Source organism: Salmo salar, unplaced genomic scaffold, assembly GCF_905237065.1.
Source record: "Salmo salar unplaced genomic scaffold, Ssal_v3.1, whole genome shotgun sequence".
NCBI lineage: Eukaryota > Metazoa > Chordata > Actinopteri > Salmoniformes > Salmonidae > Salmo > Salmo salar.
The window spans coordinates 106723-125000 of record NW_025548489.1 but is presented as its reverse complement, the minus strand read 5'-3'; the positions used below and the strand labels follow the sequence as shown (position 1 = coordinate 125000).

The 18278-nt window shown below is 50.1% G+C and overlaps 1 protein-coding gene across 4 annotated transcripts in view; it reads left to right on the top strand.

Annotated features, from left to right (window-relative positions):
- LOC106594133 (cyclin-D-binding Myb-like transcription factor 1) overlaps positions 1-16914 on the top strand; it is a 36243-nt gene extending 19329 nt beyond the window's left edge. For 3 of the 4 annotated variants that reach the window (XM_045712453.1, XM_045712452.1, XM_045712455.1), the window contains 10 exons: positions 1824-1981; positions 3009-3041; positions 3122-3231; positions 3972-4200; positions 5141-5292; positions 6279-6443; positions 7836-7915; positions 8095-8247; positions 15068-15371; positions 16187-16914. In XM_045712453.1, coding sequence (XP_045568409.1) covers positions 1824-1981; positions 3009-3041; positions 3122-3231; positions 3972-4200; positions 5141-5292; positions 6279-6443; positions 7836-7915; positions 8095-8247; positions 15068-15371; positions 16187-16221 — 1419 coding nt within the window. In that variant the 3' untranslated portion in view covers positions 16222-16914. The remainder of the gene's footprint in view (positions 1-1823; positions 1982-3008; positions 3042-3121; positions 3232-3971; positions 4201-5140; positions 5293-6278; positions 6444-7835; positions 7916-8094; positions 8248-15067; positions 15372-16186) is intronic. The other variant, XM_045712454.1, reaches the window with a different exon arrangement.
- The last annotated feature ends 1364 nt before the right edge of the window (positions 16915-18278 follow it).

Below are 18278 nucleotides of genomic sequence, written 5' to 3'. Positions count from 1 at the left end.
TGTCCTAGCCCTGTGTTGGGGAGCGTGTCCTAGCCCTGTGTTGGGGAGCGTGTCCTAGCCCTGTGTTGGGGAGCGTGTCCTAGCCCTGTGTTGGGGAGCGTGTCCTAGCCCTGTGTTGGGGAGCGTGCCCTAGCCCTGTGTTGGGGAGCGTGCCCTAGCCCTGTGTTGGGGAGCGTGTCCTAGCCCTGTGTTGGGGAGCGTGTCCTAGCCCTGTGTTGGGGAGCGTGTCCTAGCCCTGTGTTGGGGAGCGTGTCCTAGCCCTGTGTTGGGGAGCGTGTCCTAGCCCTGTGTTGGGGAGCGTGCCCTAGCCCTGTGTTGGGGAGCGTGTCCTAGCCCTGTGTTGGGGAGCGTGTCCTAGCCCTGTGTTGGGGAGCGTGTCCTAGCCCTGTGTTGGGGAGCGTGCCCTAGCCCTGTGTTGGGGAGCGTGTCCTAGCCCTGTGTTGGGGAGCGTGTCCTAGCCCTGTGTTGGGGAGCGTGTCCTAGCCCTGTGTTGGGGAGCGTGCCCTAGCCCTGTGTTGGGGAGCGTGTCCTAGCCCTGTGTTGGGGAGCGTGTCCTAGCCCTGTGTTGGGGAGCGTGCCCTAGCCCTGTGTTGGGGAGCGTGCCCTAGCCCTGTGTTGGGGAGCGTGTCCTAGCCCTGTGTTGGGGAGCGTGTCCTAGCCCTGTGTTGGGGAGCGTGTCCTAGCCCTGTGTTGGGGAGCGTGCCCTAGCCCTGTGTTGGGGAGTGTGTCCTAGCCCTGTGTTGGGGAGTGTGTCCTAGGCCTGTGTTGGGGAGTGTGTCCTAGCCCTGTGTTGGGGAGTGTGTCCTAGCCCTGTGTTGGGGAGTGTGTCCTAGCCCTGTGTTGGGGAGCGTGTCCTAGCCCTGTGTTGGGGAGCGTGTCCTAGCCCTGTGTTGGGGAGCGTGTCCTAGCCCTGTGTTGGGGAGCGTGTCCTAGCCCTGTGTTGGGGAGCGTGCCCTAGCCCTGTGTTGGGGAGCGTGTCCTAGCCCTGTGTTGGGGAGCGTGCCCTAGCCCTGTGTTGGGGAGCGTGCCCTAGCCCTGTGTTGGGGAGCGTGTCCTAGCCCTGTGTTGGGGAGCGTGCCCTAGCCCTGTGTTGGGGAGCGTGTCCTAGCCCTGTGTTGGGGAGCGTGTCCTAGCCCTGTGTTGGGGAGCGTGTCCTAGCCCTGTGTTGGGGAGCGTGTCCTAGCCCTGTGTTGGGAGCGTGCCCTAGCCCTGTGTTGGGGAGCGTGCCCTAGCCCTGTGTTGGGGAGCGTGTCCTAGCCCTGTGTTGGGGAGCGTGCCCTAGCCCTGTGTTGGGGAGCGTGCCCTAGCCCTGTGTTGGGGAGCGTGTCCTAGCCCTGTGTTGGGGAGCGTGTCCTAGCCCTGTGTTGGGGAGCGTGCCCTAGCCCTGTGTTGGGGAGTGTGTCCTAGCCCTGTGTTGGGGAGCGTGTCCTAGCCCTGTGTTGGGGAGTGTGTCCTAGCCCTGTGTTGGGGAGTGTGTCCTAGCCCTGTGTTGGGGAGCGTGTCCTAGCCCTGTGTTGGGGAGCGTGTCCTAGCCCTGTGTTGGGGAGCGTGCCCTAGCCCTGTGTTGGGGAGCGTGCCCTAGCCCTGTGTTGGGGAGCGTGTCCTAGCCCTGTGTTGGGGAGTGTGTCCTAGCCCTGTGTTGGGGAGCGTGCCCTAGCCCTGTGTTGGGGAGCGTGCCCTAGCCCTGTGTTGGGGAGCGTGCCCTAGCCCTGTGTTGGGGAGCGTGTCCTAGCCCTGTGTTGGGGAGCGTGCCCTAGCCCTGTGTTGGGGAGCGTGCCCTAGCCCTGTGTTGGGGAGTGTGTCCTAGCCCTGTGTGTGTGCAGGGTCGGGGAATGGAAGACCCAGCTGAGATCATCTTTGAGATGTCTAAGGAGGAGCGTAAGGATTTCTACCGCAGCGTGGCCTGGGGTCTGAACCGGCCGCTGTTCGCCGTCTACCGACGAGTCCTCCGCATGTACGATAACCGCAACCATGTGGGCAAGTCAGTACTCACCCCTCCCACATCACCATAGCCCCTCCCACATCCTCATAGCCCCTCCCCCCACATCATCATCAGCCCCCTCCCCACACATCATCATCAGCCCCTCCCCCCACTTCATCATCAGCCCCTCCCCCCCCACATCATCATCAGCCCCTCCCCCACATCATCATCAGCCCCTCCCCCCCACATCATCATCAGCCCCTCCCCCACATCATCATCAGCCCCTCCCCCCACATCATCATCAGCCCCTCCCCCCACATCATCATCAGCCCCTCCCCCACATCATCATCAGCCCCTCCCCCACATCATCATCAGCCCCTCCCCCACATCATCATCAGCCCCTCCCCCCATCATCATCATCGTAGCCCCTCCCCCCACATCATTGTAGCCCCTCCCCCCACATCATCATCGTAGCCCCTCCCCCACATCATCATCGTAGCCCCTCCCCCACATCATCATCGTAGCCCCTCCCCCCACATCATCGTAGCCCCCCCACATCATCGTAGCCCCCCCACATCATCGTAACCCCCCACATCATCGTAGCCCCCCCCACATCATCGTAGCCCCCCCACATCATCGTAACCCCCCCACATCATCGTAGCCCCCCCCACATCATCGTAGCCCCCCCACATCATCGTAGCCCCCCCCCACATCATCGTAGCCCCCCCACATCATCGTAGCCCCCCCCACATCATCGTAGCCCCCCCACATCATCGTAACCCCCCACATCATCGTAGCCCCCCCACATCATCGTAGCCTCCCCCACATCATCGTAGCCCCCACATCATCGTAACCCCCCCACATCATCGTAGCCCCCCACATCATCGTAGCCCCCCACATCATCGTAACCCCCCACATCATCGTAGCCCCCCACATCATCGTAGCCCCCCCACATCATCGTAGCCCCCCCCACATCATCGTAGCCCCCCCCCACATCATCGTAGCCCCCCCCACATCATCGTAGCCCCCCAGAGTTTTAGTGTGTTGGTGTGTGTGATCTGACGTTGTTGTTGTTGTTGTTGTGAAGGTACTCTCCTGAGGAGATCAACAAGCTGAAAGAGTGAGTATGACATCACTTCCTCCTCTAAATGCGTCTCCAGTCAACATGGCGCTGCAGTCTGAGGATGTGTTTGTGTTCAGGCTGAGGCAGAAGCATGGTAACGACTGGGCCACCATAGGAGCCGCTCTGGGTCGCAGCGCCTCGTCTGTTAAAGACCGCTGCCGACTGATGAAGGACACCTGCAACACAGGTCAGACACTTTATCCTGGAGGGTTGGTGCTTTAGGAAGCAGGTCAGATACTTTATCCCGGAGGGTTGGTGCTTTAGGAAGCAGGTCAGATACTTTATCCTGGAGGGTTGGTGCTTTAGGAAGCAGGTCAGATACTTTATCCTGGAGGGTTGGTGCTTTAGGAAGCAGGTCAGATACTTTATCCTGGAGGGTGTATGCTTTAGGAAGCAGGTCAGACACTTTATCCTGGAGGGTTGGTGCTTTAGGAAGCAGGTCAGATACTTTATCCTGGAGGGTTGGTGCTTTAGGAAGCAGGTCAGACACGTTATCCTGGAGGGTTGGTGCTTTAGGAAGCAGGTCAGATACTTTATCCCGGAGGGTTTATGCTTTAGGAAGCAGGTCAGATACTTTATCCCGGAGGGTGTATGCTTTAGGAAGCAGGTCAGACACTTTATCCTGGAGGGTTGGTGCTTTAGGAAGCAGGTCAGATACTTTATCCTGGAGGGTGTATGCTTTAGGAAGCAGGTCAGACACTTTATCCTGGAGGGTTGGTGCTTTAGGAAGCAGGTCAGATACTTTATCCTGGAGGGTTGGTGCTTTAGGAAGCAGGTCAGACACGTTATCCTGGAGGGTTGGTGCTTTAGGAAGCAGGTCAGATACTTTATCCTGGAGGGTTGGTGCTTTAGGAAGCAGGTCAGATACTTTATCCCGGAGGGTTCATGCTTTAGGAAGCAGGGACTTACAGTTGTCTGTGTGTGTAGGGAAGTGGAGTGAGGAAGAGGAGAGGCGTCTATCGGACAGTGTGTATGCGCTGGCGGGTGTGTGTCCAGGCCGTGCGGTGACGGGGGGAGTGTCCTGGGCGGCCGTAGCTGATCTGGTGGGAACGCGGTCGGAGAAACAGTGTCGTTCTAAATGGCTCAACTACCTCAACTGGAAACAGAGTGGAGGGACGGAGTGGACCAAAGACCAGGATCTCAGCTTAGTACACAGGTAGGGAGGGGTCTGGGTGGGGGGTCTGGGTGGGTGGGGGGTGGAGGGGGTCTGGGGGTCGGGGGTCTGGGTGGGGGGTCTGGGGGTGGGGGTCGGGGTCTGGGGGGGTCGTGGGGGTCTGGGGGTCTGGGTGGAGGGGGGTCTGGGGGTGGGGGGGGTCGTGGGGGTCTGGGGGGTCGTGGGGGTCTGGGTGGGGGGTCTGGGGGTGGTGGGGGGTCTGGGGGGTCTGGTGGTGGGGGGTCTGGGTGGGGGTCTGGGTGGAGGGGTGGGGGTCTGGGTGGTGGGGGGTCTGGGTGGAGGGGGTAGGGGGTGGGGGTCTGGGTGTTGGGGGGTCTGGGCGCTGGGGGGGTCTGGGTGGGTGGTGGGGGGTCTGGGGGTGGGGGGGTCGTGGGGTCTGGGGGTGGGGGTTTGGGTGGTGGGGGTGGGGTCTGGGTGGAGGGGGTAGGGGGGTGGGGGTCTGGGTGTTGGGGGGTCTGGGCGCTGGGGGGTCTGGGTGGGTGGTGGGGGGTCTGAGTAGTGGTGGTGGGGGTCTGGGTAGTGGGGATCCTGGGGAGTCTGGGTCTGGGTGGGTGGTGGGGGTGGGTGGTGGGGGGTCTGGGTCTGGGTGGTGGGGGTCTGGGTGGTGGTGGGGGTCTGGGTGGTGGGGGGTCTGGGTGGGTAGGTAGTGGGGGTCTGGGTGGGGGTCTGGGTGGTGGGGGTCTGGGTGGGTAGTGGTGGTGGGGGTCTGGGTGGTGGGGGTCTGGGTGGGTAGTGGTGGTGGGGTGGGTGGTGGGGGTCTAGGAGGGTAATTACAGTATTAGAATGTAGAATTCAAACCAGCTTTATTGATGAAAGTACTTCTCCTGGCTTACTGTGTGTGTGTGTGTGTGTGTGTGTGTGTGTGTGTGTGTGTGTGTGTGTGTGTGTGTGTGTGTGTGTGTGTGTGTGTGTGTGTGCGCAGGATAGTGGAGTTGGATGTGGATGATGAGAATGAGTTAAAGTGGGAGGAGCTAGCAGGGGGGTGGAGCAGTGTTCGCTCTCCTCAGTGGCTCAGATCTAAGTGGTGGAGCATCAAGAGACAAGTAGCCAATCACAAGGAACTGCCCTTCCACGGTAACGCCCCTGACCCTCACCTCTAACCCCTGATCCTCACCTCTAACCCCCGATCCTCACCTCTAACCCCTGACCCTCACCTCTAACCCCTGACCCTCACCTCTGACCTCTAACCCCTGACCCTTACCTCTCCTCACCTCTAACCCCTGACCTTTACCTCTCCTCACCTCTAACCCATGACCCTTACCTCTCCTCACCTCTGACCCCTGACCCTCTCCTCACCTCTGACCCCTGACCCTCTCCTCACCTCTGACCCCTGACCCTTATCTCTCCTCATCTCTAACCCCTGACCCTCCTCTCCTCATCTGACCCCTTACCTCTCCTCACCTCTAATCCCTGATCCTCACCTCTAATCCCTGATCCTCACCTCTAACCCCTGACCCTCACCTCTAACCCCTGACCCTCACCTCTAACCCCTGACCCTCACCTCTAACCCCTGACCCTCACCTCTAACCCCTGATCCTTACCTCTCCTGACCTCACCTCTGACCTCTAACCCCTGACCCTCACCTCTAACCCCTGACCCTCACCTCTAACCCCTGACCCTCACCTCTAACCCCTGATCCTCACCTCTAACCCCTGACCCTCACCTCTAACCCCTGATCCTCACCTCTAACCCCTGACCCTCACCTCTAACCCCTGATCCTCACCTCTAACCCCTTACCTCTCCTCACCTCTAACCCCTGACCCCTCCTCACCTCTGACCTCTCAAATCCAGTATCAGCAACATGTTTAAATCATAACAAACTAGTGATACTGCTACTACTGCAGATAATACTGTGGGTGGTGTGTGTGATGTGATGTGGTGTGTGGTGTGGTGTGGTGTGTGGTGTGGTGTGATGTGATGGTGTGTGGTGTGGTGTGGTGTGTGTGTGTGGTGTGTGGTGTGTGTGTGGTGTGTGGTGTGTGTGTGTGGTGTGTGTGTGTGGTGTGGTGTGTGTGTGTGTGTGTGTGTGTGTGTGTGTGTGTGTGTGTGTGTGTGTGTAGTGTTACTGAAGGGTCTTCAGGAGTTGATGGAGAATCCGTTAGGGGCGGGGCCAGGTAGCCCTTCCCCTTCCCTGCAGATCCGAGTCACGCGATTGGAGGAGTGCTGTAGCTCCACCCCCCGGCCCGTCACAGCGCTGCAGATCCCACTGCAGATCACACACCTCGGTCAGTACAGGGAGGGGGAAGTGTGTGTGTGTGTGTGTGTGTGTGTGTGTGTGTGTGTGTGTGTGTGTGTGTGTGTGTGTGTGTGTGTGTGTGTGTGTGTGTGTGTGTGTGTACTGAACTGGCGTGTCTATCAGCCTCAGACGGTGCTGGGACCAGTGTGTGTGTGTGTACTGAACTGGCGTGTCTATCAGCCTCAGACGGTGCTGGTGCCAGTGTGTGTGTGTGTGTGTGTGTACTGAACTGGCATGTCTATCAGCCTCAGACGGTGCTGGTGCCAGTGTGTGTGTGTGTGTGTTACTGAACTGGCATGTCCATCAGCCTCAGACGGTGCTGGGACCAGTGTGTGTGTGTGTGTGTGTGTGTGTGTACTGAACTGGCATGTCTATCAGCCTCAGACGGTGCTGGGACCAGTGTGTGTGTGTGTGTGTGTGTGTGTGTACTGAACTGGCATCTCCATCAGCCTCAGACGGTGCTGGGACCAGTGTGTGTGTGTGTGTGTGTGTGTGTGTGTGTACTGAACTGGCATGTCTATCAGCCTCAGACGGTGCTGGGACCAGTGTGTGTGTGTGTGTGTGTGTGTGTGTGTGTTACTGAACTGGCATGTCTATCAGCCTCAGACGGTGCTGGTGCCAGTGTGTGTGTGTGTGTGTGTACTGAACTGGCATGTCCATCAGCCTCAGACGGTGCTGGGACCAGTGTGTGTGTGTGTGTGTGTGTGTGTACTGAACTGGCATGTCTATCAGCCTCAGACGGTGCTGGGACCAGTGTGTGTGTGTGTGTGTGTGTGTGTGTGTACTGAACTGGCATCTCCATCAGCCTCAGACGGTGCTGGGACCAGTGTGTGTGTGTGTGTGTGTGTGTGTGTGTGTGTACTGAACTGGCATGTCTATCAGCCTCAGACGGTGCTGGGACCAGTGTGTGTGTGTGTGTGTGTGTGTGTGTGTGTGTACTGAACTGGCATGTCTATCAGCCTCAGACGGTGCTGGTGCCAGTGTGTGTGTGTGTGTGTGTACTGAACTGGCATGTCCATCAGCCTCAGACGGTGCTGGGACCAGTGTGTGTGTGTGTGTGTGTGTGTGTACTGAACTGGCATGTCTATCAGCCTCAGACGGTGCTGGGACCAGTGTGTGTGTGTGTGTGTGTGTGTGTGTACTGAACTGGCATCTCCATCAGCCTCAGACGGTGCTGGGACCAGTGTGTGTGTGTGTGTGTGTGTGTGTGTGTGTTACTGAACTGGCATGTCTATCAGCCTCAGACGGTGCTGGGACCAGTGTGTGTGTGTGTGTGTGTGTGTGTGTGTGTGTGACTGAACTGGCATGTCTATCAGCCTCAGACGGTGCTGGGACCAGTGTGTGTGTGTGTGTGTGTGTACTGAACTGGCGTGTCTATCAGCCTCAGACGGTGCTGGGACCAGTGATACAGAGACCATCACCCTCAACACTGCTGCTCTTCAGACCTTACAGATCCTCCCTGTGAGTTGGACCATAATATCACCTTTAGATACAGACACAATGTTCACGCTCTTTTAATATCACAACAACAATCCCCGTGTGTGTGTGTGTGTGTGTGTGTGTGTGTGTGTGTGTGTGTGTGTGTGTGTGTGTGTGTGTGTGTGTGTGTGTGTGTGTGTGTGTGTGTGTGTGTGGTGTAGTCTTTCCACCTGCACCCTACAGGAACTCCAGGGACATATTTCCTTCAGACAGCAGCCAATCAGAGCCTGCCGCTCAGTCTTTCCAGCAATCCCACCGTGAGCCTGACGGCTAGCTCCTCGTCCCCAGAACACATCATCCTACACAGCCTCTCAGTGAGTGTTCGGGACGGATCCACATGTACAGAACTGGTCCCATGAGGTTCTTTCGGACCCTAAAACCCCTCATGATTCGTTTTCATTGGCAGTGACATTTTGTTAATTCTCTTGTTTTGAGCGACAAATTTTTGTTTTTCCTTGCTGGGGAACGTAACAGGAAGTAATCGGCGGCAGGGTAGCGTAGTGGTTAGAGCGTTGGACTAGTAACCAGCAGCGTAGCCTAGTGGTTAGAGCGTTGGACTAGTAACCAGCAGGTAGCCTAGTGGTTAGAGCGTTGGACTAGTAACCAGCAGCGAAGCCTAGTGGTTAGAGCGTTGGACTAGTAACCAGCAGCGTAGCCTAGTGGTTAGAGCGTTGGACTAGTAACCAGCAGGTAGCCTAGTGGTTAGAGCATTGGACTAGTAACCAGCAGGTAGCCTAGTGGTTAGAGCGTTGGACTAGTAACCAGCAGGTAGCCTAGTGGTTAGAGCGTTGGACTAGTAACCAGCAGCGTAGCCTAGTGGTTAGAGCGTTGGACTAGTAACCAGCAGGTAGCCTAGTGGTTAGAGCGTTGGACTAGTAACCAGCAGGTAGCCTAGTGGTTAGAGCGTTGGACTAGTAACCAGCAGGGTAGCCTAGTGGTTAGAGCGTTGGACTAGTAACCAGCAGCGTAGCCTAGTGGTTAGAGCGTTGGACTAGTAACCAGCAGGGTAGCGTAGTGCTTAGAGCGTTGGACTAGTAACCAGCAGCGTAGCCTAGTGGTTAGAGCGTTGGACTAGTAACCAGCAGGTAGCCTAGTGGTTAGAGCGTTGGACTAGTAACCAGCAGGGTAGCGTAGTGGTTAGAGCGTTGGACTAGTAACCAGCAGCGTAGCCTAGTGGTTAGAGCGTTGGACTAGTAACCAGCAGGGTAGCCTAGTGGTTAGAGCGTTGGACTAGTAACCAGCAGCGTAGCCTAGTGGTTAGAGCGTTGGACTAGTAACCAGCAGGTAGCCTAGTGGTTAGAGCGTTGGACTAGTAACCAGCAGCGTAGCCTAGTGGTTAGAGCGTTGGACTAGTAACCAGCAGGTAGCCTAGTGGTTAGAGCGTTGGGCCAGTAACCAGCAGGTAGCCTAGTGGTTAGAGCGTTGGACTAGTAACCAGCAGGTAGCCTAGTGGTTAGAGCTTTGGACTAGTAACCAGCAGGGTAGCCTAGTGGTTAGAGCGTTGGACTAGTAACCAGCAGGTAGCCTAGTGGTTAGAGCGTTGGACTAGTAACCAGCAGGTAGCCTAGTGGTTAGAGCGTTGGACTAGTAACCAGCAGGTAGCCTAGTGGTTAGAGCGTTGGACTAGTAACCAGCAGGTAGCCTAGTGGTTAGAGCGTTGGACTAGTAACCAGCAGGGTAGCCTAGTGGTTAGAGCTTTGGACTAGTAACCAGCAGGGTAGCCTAGTGGTTAGAGCGTTGGACTAGTAACCAGCAGCATAGCCTAGTGGTTAGAGCGTTGGACTAGTAACCAGCAGGTAGCCTAGTGGTTAGAGCGTTGGACTAGTAACCAGCAGGTAGCCTAGTGGTTAGAGCGTTGGACTAGTAACCAGCAGGTAGCCTAGTGGTTAGAGCGTTGGACTAGTAGCCAGCAGCGTAGCCTAGTGGTTAGAGCGTTGGACTAGTAACCAGCAGGTAGCCTAGTGGTTAGAGCGTTGGACTAGTAACCAGCAGGTAGCCTAGTGGTTAGAGCGTTGGACTAGTAACCAGCAGGGTAGCCTAGTGGTTAGAGCGTTGGACTAGTAACCAGCAGGGTAGCGTAGTGGTTAGAGCGTTGGACTAGTAACCAGCAGGGTAGCCTAGTGGTTAGAGCGTTGGACTAGTAACCAGCAGCGTAGCCTAGTGGTTAGAGCGTTGGACTAGTAACCAGCAGCGTAGCCTAGTGGTTAGAGCGTTGGGCCAGTAACCAGCAGCGTAGCCTAGTGGTTAGAGCGTTGGACCAGTAACCAGCAGGTAGCCTAGTGCTTAGAGCATTGGACTAGTAACCAGCAGCGTAGCCTAGTGGTTAGAGCGTTGGACTAGTAACCAGCAGGGTAGCCTAGTGGTTAGAGCGTTGGACTAGTAACCAGCAGGTAGCCTAGTGGTTAGAGCGTTGTACTAGTAACCAGCAGGTAGCCTAGTGGTTAGAGCGTTGGACTAGTAACCAGCAGGGTAGCCTAGTGGTTAGAGCGTTGGACTAGTAACCAGCAGCGTAGCCTAGTGGTTAGAGCGTTGGACTAGTAACCAGCAGGTAGCCTAGTGGTTAGAGCGTTGGACTAGTAACCAGCAGCGTAGCCTAGTGGTTAGAGCGTTGGACTAGTAACCAGCAGGTAGCCTAGTGGTTAGAGCGTTGGACTAGTAACCAGCAGGTAGCCTAGTGGTTAGAGCGTTGGACTAGTAACCAGCAGCGTAGCCTAGTGGTTAGAGCGTTGGACTAGTAACCAGCAGGGTAGCCTAGTGGTTAGAGCGTTGGACTAGTAACCAGCAGCGTAGCCTAGTGGTTAGAGCGTTGGTCTAGTAACCGAAAGGTTGCAAGTTCGAATCCCCGAGCTGACAAGGTAAAAATCTGTCGTTCTGCCCCTGAACAAGGCAGTTAACCCACTGTTCCCCGGGAGGCCGTCATTATAAATCAGAATTTGTTCTTAACTGACTTGCCTCGTTAAATAAAGGTTAAATAAAAAAATATCTAATAATGAATCTAATAATTCTATTGTAATTTCTGTACAATAGAAGATATTTAAACCCAGACAGCTTTTAGAGAAACAATTGTGAGCGATTATTATAAATAACGTTCCCTCAGTAATATTATTATAAATAACGTTCCCTCAGTAATATTATTATAAATAACGTTCCCTCCCTCAGTAATATTATTATAAATAACGTTCCCTCAGTAATATTATTATAAATAACGTTCCCTCAGTAATATTATTATAAATAACGTTCACTCCCTCAGTAATATTATTATAAATAACGTTCCCTCAGTAATATTATTATAAATAACGTTCCCTCAGTAATATTATTATAAATAACGTTCCCTCCCTCAGTAATATTATTATAAATAACGTTCCCTCAGTAATATTATTATAAATAACGTTCCCTCAGTAATATTATTATAAATAACGTTCACTCCCTCAGTAATATTATTATAAATAACGTTCCCTCCCTCAGTAATATTATTATAAATAACGTTCCCTCAGTAATATTATTATAAATAACGTTCCCTCAGTAATATTATTATAAATAACGTTCCCTCAGTAATATTATTATAAATAACGTTCCCTCAGTAATATTATTATAAATAACGTTCCCTCAGTAATATTATTATAAATAACGTTCCCTCAGTAATATTATTATAAATAACGTTCCCTCAGTAATATTATTATAAATAACGTTCCCTCAGTAATATTATTATAAATAACGCTCCCTCAGTAATATTATTATAAATAACGTTCCCTCCCTCAGTAATATTATTATAAATAACGTTCCCTCAGTAATATTATTATAAATAACGTTCCCTCAGTAATATTATTATAAATAACGTTCCCTCCCTCAGTAATATTATTATAAATAACGTTCCCTCAGTAATATTATTATAAATAACGTTCCCTCAGTAATATTATTATAAATAACGTTCCCTCCCTAGTAATATTATTATAAATAACGTTCCCTCCCTCAGTAATATTATTATAAATAACGTTCCCTCAGTAATATTATTATAAATAACGTTCCCTCAGTAATATTATTATAAATAACGTTCCCTCAGTAATATTATTATAAATAACGTTCCCTCAGTAATATTATTATAAATAACGTTCCCTCAGTAATATTATTATAAATAACGTTCCCTCAGTAATATTATTATAAATAACGTTCCTCCTCAGTAATATTATTGTAAATAACGTTCCCTCAGTAATATTATTATAAATAACGCCTCCCTCAGTAATATTATTATAAATAACGTTCCCTCAGTAATATTATTATAAATAACGTTCCCTCAGTAATATTATTATAAATAACGTTCCCTCAGTAATATTATTATAAATAACGTTCCCTCAGTAATATTATTATAAATAACGTTCCCTCAGTAATATTATTATAAATAACGTTCCCTCCCTCAGTAATATTATTATAAATAACGTTCCCTCAGTAATATTATTATAAATAACGTTCCCTCAGTAATATTATTATAAATAACGTTCCCTCAGTAATATTATTATAAATAACGTTCCCTCAGTAATATTATTATAAATAACGTTCCCTCAGTAATATTATTATGAATAACGTTCCCTCAGTAATATTATTATAAATAACGTTCCCTCCCTCAGTAATATTATTATAAATAACGTTCCCTCAGTAATATTATTATAAATAACGTTCCCTCAGTAATATTATTATAAATAACGTTCCCTCAGTAATATTATTATAAATAACGTTCCCTCCCTCAGTAATATTATTATAAATAACGTTCCCTCAGTAATATTATTATAAATAACGTTCCCTCAGTAATATTATTATAAATAACGTTCCCTCAGTAATATTATTATAAATAACGTTCCCTCAGTAATATTATTATAAATAACGTTCACTCCCTCAGTAATATTATTATAAATAACGTTCCCTCAGTAATATTATTATAAATAACGTTCCCTCAGTAATATTATTATAAATAACGTTCCCTCAGTAATATTATTATAAATAACGTTCCCTCCCTCAGTAATATTATTATAAATAACGTTCCCTCAGTAATATTATTATAAATAACGTTCCCTCAGTAATATTATTATAAATAACGTTCCCTCAGTAATATTATTATAAATAACGTTCCCTCCCTCAGTAATATTATTATAAATAACGTTCCCTCAGTAATATTATTATAAATAACGTTCCCTCAGTAATATTATTATAAATAACGTTCCCTCAGTAATATTATTATAAATAACGTTCCCTCAGTAATATTATTATAAATAACGTTCACTCCCTCAGTAATATTATTATAAATAACGTTCCCTCAGTAATATTATTATAAATAACGCTCCCTCAGTAATATTATTATAAATAACGTTCCCTCAGTAATATTATTATAAATAACGTTCCTCCCTCAGTAATATTATTATAAATAACGTTCCCTCAGTAATATTATTATAAATAACGTTCCCTCAGTAATATTATTATAAATAACGTTCCCTCAGTAATATTATTATAAATAACGTTCCCTCAGTAATATTATTATAAATAACGTTCCCTCTCACTGGTGAACTAGTCCTTAGTTAGTAATATACCCCTGGTGAACTAGTCCTTAGTTAGTAATATACCCCTGGTGAACTAGTCCTTAGTTAGTAATATACCCCTGGTGAACTAGTCCTTAGTTAGTAATATACCCCTGGTGAACTAGTCCTCAGTAATATACCCCTGGTTAACTAGTCCTCAGTAATATACCCCTGGTGAACTAGTCCTTAGTCAGTAATATACCCCTGGTGAACTAGTCCTTAGTCAGTAATATACCCCTGGTGAACTAGTCCTTAGTTAGTAATATACCCCTGGTGAACTAGTCCTTAGTTAGTAATATACCCCTGGTGAACTAGTCCTTAGTAATATACCCCTGGTGAACTAGTCCTTAGTTAGTAATATACCCCTGGTGAACTAGTCCTTAGTTAGTAATATACCCCTGGTGAACTAGTCCTTAGTAATATACCCCTGGTGAACTAGTCCTTAGTTAGTAATATACCCCTGGTGAACTAGTCCTTAGTTAGTAATATACCCCTGGTGAACTAGTCCTTAGTTAGTAATATACCCCTGGTGAACTAGTCCTTAGTTAGTAATATACCCCTGGTGAACTAGTCCTTAGTTAGTAATATACCCCTGGTGAACTAGTCCTTAGTTAGTAATATACCCCTGGTGAACTAGTCCTTAGTAATATACCCCTGGTGAACTAGTCCTTAGTAATATACCCCTGGTGAACTAGTCCTTAGTTAGTAATATACCCCTGGTTAACTAGTCCTTAGTTAGTAATATACCCCTGGTGAACTAGTCCTTAGTTAGTAATATACCCCTGGTGAACTAGTCCTTAGTAATATACCCCTGGTGAACTAGTCCTTAGTTAGTAATATACCCCTGGTGAACTAGTCCTTAGTAATATACCCCTGGTGAACTAGTCCTTAGTTAGTAATATACCCCTGGTGAACTAGTCCTTAGTTAGTAATATACCCCTGGTGAACTAGTCCTTAGTTAGTAATATACCCCTGGTGAACTAGTCCTTAGTTAGTAATATACCCCTGGTGAACTAGTCCTTAGTTAGTAATATACCCCTGGTGAACTAGTCCTTAGTTAGTAATATACCCCTGGTGAACTAGTCCTTAGTTAGTAATATACCCCTGGTGAACTAGTCCTTAGTTAGTAATATACCCCTGGTGAACTAGTCCTTAGTTAGTAATATACCCCTGGTGAACTAGTCCTTAGTCAGTAATATACCCCTGGTGAACTAGTCCTTAGTTAGTAATATACCCCTGGTGAACTAGTCCTTAGTTAGTAATATACCCCTGGTGAACTAGTCCTCAGTTAGTAATATACCCCTGGTGAACTAGTCCTTAGTTAGTAATATACCCCTGGTGAACTAGTCCTTAGTTAGTAATATACCCCTGGTGAACTAGTCCTTAGTTAGTAATATACCCCTGGTGAACTAGTCCTTAGTTAGTAATATACCCCTGGTGAACTAGTCCTTAGTAATATACCCCTGGTGAACTAGTCCTCAGTAATATACCCCTGGTTAACTAGTCCTTAGTAATAATGTTCTCTCCCATAGAAACTAGTTATTATCTGACTGCAGCGTTTTGTTTTCAGACGGAGGGTGTTTGTTCCAACGACAGCAGCGTCTTCATTCAGACGGTCACCTCTGACCACACCTCTCCAGAGCCTCTCTGCCAATCACAGCTGGTTGTGGAGATGCAGGGGGAGGAGCCTGAGCAGAACTTCCTGATTGGTTCCTCAGAAGGCGGAGCCACCGAGACTCCGGAGCCAATGACAGACAGTTTTACTGCCACGGTCCTGGACGCTCCCTCTCAGGAGGAGCAGGTGGTGGATTCTGGGATAGCGAAGGGGGCGGTGCTTATCGTTTCTCCTACAAATGTCAGCAGCACACTGACAGGTACACACACACACACACACCCTCACACACTCTCACACACACACACCTCACACACACACACACCCTCACACACACACACACACACACCTACACACAAACTCACTCTCTCATCCTCCTCCTCTTCTCTCTCATCCTCCTCTCTCTCTCATCCTCCTCCTCTCTCATCCTCCTCCTCTCTCATCCTCCTCTCACTCTCTCATCCTCCTCCTCTCCTCTCATCCTCCTCCTCCTCTCTCATCCTCCTCTTCTCTCATCCTCCTCCTCTTCTCTCTCTCATCCTCCTCTCTCATCCTCCTCTATTCTCTCTCCTCTCTCATCCTCCTCTCACTCTCTCATCCTCCTCCTCTCCTCTCATCCTCCTCCTCCTCTCTCATCCTCCTCCTCTCTCATCCTCCTCCTCTCTCATCCTCCTCCTCTCACTCTCTCATCCTCCTCCTCTCCTCTCATCCTCCTCCTCCTCTCTCATCCTCCTCTTCTCTCATCCTCCTCTATTCTCTCTCCTCTCTCATCCTCCTCTCACTCTCTCATCCTCCTCCTCTTCTCTCATCCTCCTCCTCTTCTCTCATCCTCCTCCTCTTCTCTCATCCTCCTCTCACTCTCTCATCCTCCTCCTCTTCTCCCTCTCCTCCTCTTCTCTCATCCTCCTCCTCTTCTCTCTCTCCTCCTCCTCTCTCATCCTCCTCCTCTTCTCTCTCATCCTCCTCCTCTTCTCTCTCTCCTCCTCCTCCTCTCTCATCCTCCTCCTCCTCTCTCATCCTCCTCCTCTTCTCTCTCCTCCTCCTCCTCTCTCATCCTCCTCCTCTTCTCTCCTTCAGATCTGATCCTTGAGAACCAGGATGTCTCTGACTGAGCTGGATAACATCATCACTGATGGAGCCAATCGAACAGCAGAGTGGACATGTCATCATTTTGGACATTATTTCTGATTGGCTGAGTTGGCCATTAAGCCCCTCCCCTTTAAATGTTCTCTTTGGTCAGAGGTGAGACTATGACATCATCATGGGCTCCTGTGGGGGCCGGCCTGACCGTGTGTGTGTGTGTGTGTGTGTGTGTGTGTGTGTGAGAGGGTGTGTGTTGCAGAACGGTCTTTCCAAACTGTCCGTTCTATGTACTTCATAAAGCCTGCAGCCAGAGCCACACTGAGTGGACTAAGCACTTCCTAATATTGAGTTGCAACCCCAAGTCTCAATTGTCTGAAAGCTTAAAAATCCTTCTTTAACATGTCTCCTCCCCTTCATCTACACTGATTGAAGTGGATTTAACAAGTGACATCAATAAGGGATCATAATCTTTCACCTGGATTCACCTGGTCAGTCCGTCATGGATAGAGCAGGTGTTCTTAATGTTTTGTCCACTCAGTGTGGTAGATTCTCTGGCCGCTCCGCCTCAGAACAGCACCCTACAGTTTCTAGGTCCCGGTGTTTTCTGTTGTAACCGTCGGCCTGCTGACCACACGAACAACAGGACAGATCCATCTGACACTGTGAATTATATCTGCATTTACTTTTATTTATGTGTAATTAAAAACTTCCACAGTTGCTAATCCGGTGTGTTTCAGTACCGTCTGTCGATCGTCCGACACTTTATCCCCGGTTATACCTGCTCCTTTGTCCTGATCTGTCCCACATTCTGATTTAATGTGTCCCATATTCTGAAATAGCATGGGGGGGGGACATGTCCCATATTCTGAAATAGCATGGGGGTGGACATGTCCCATATTCTGAAATAGCATGGGGGGTGGACATGTCCCATATTCTGAAATAGCATGGGGGTGGACATGTCCCATATTCTGAAATAGCATGGGGGGGACATGTCCCATATTCTGAAATAGCATGGGGGGTGGACATGTCCCATATTCTGAAATAGCATCGGGGTGGACATGTCCCATATTCTGAAATAGCATGGGGGTGGACATGTCCCATATTCTGAAATAGCATGGGGGTGGACATGTCCCATATTCTGAAATAGCATGGGGGGGACATGTCCCATATTCTGAAATAGCATGGGGGTGGACATGTCCCATATTCTGAAATAGCATGGGGGTGGACATGTCCCATATTCTGAAATAGCATGGGGGTGGACATGTCCCATATTCTGAAATAGCATGGGGGTGGACATGTCCCATATTCTGAAATAGCATGGGGGGGGACATGTCCCATATTCTGAAATAGCATGGGGGTGGACATGTCCCATATTCTGAAATAGCATGGGGGGGGGGACATGTCCCATATTCTGAAATAGCATGGGGGGGGACATGTCCCATATTCTGAAATAGCATGGGGGTGGACATGTCCCATATTCTGAAATAGCATGGGGGGACATGTCCCATATTCTGAAATAGCATGGGGGTGGACATGTCCCATATTCTGAAATAGCATCGGGGTGGACATGTCCCATATTCTGAAATAGCATGGGGGTGGACATGTCCCATATTCTGAAATAGCATGGGGGTGGACATGTCCCATATTCTGAAATAGCATGGGGGTGGACATGTCCCATATTCTGAAATAGCATGGGGTGCAGCTTCCACTGGGGAATTGGGGGGGACTGAGGGGTGGGATGGGCTGAGAGGGACTGAGGGGTGGGATGGGCTGAGTGGCTGAGGGGTGGGATGGGCTGAGTGGCTGAGGGGCGGGATGGGCTGAGGGGTGGGATGGGCTGAGAGGGGGAATGGGGGAGAGTGGCTGAGGGGTGGGATGGGCTGAGTGGCTGAGGGGCGGGATGGGCTGAGGGGTGGGATGGGCTGAGAGGCGGGATGGGCTGAGAGGGGCGGGATGGGCTGAGAGGGGCGGGATGGGGGAGAGTGGCTGAGGGGTGGGATGGGCTGAGAGGGACTGAGGGGTGGGATGGGCTGAGTGGCTGAGGGGTGGGATGGGCTGAGGGGTGGGATGGGCTGAGAGTGGCTGA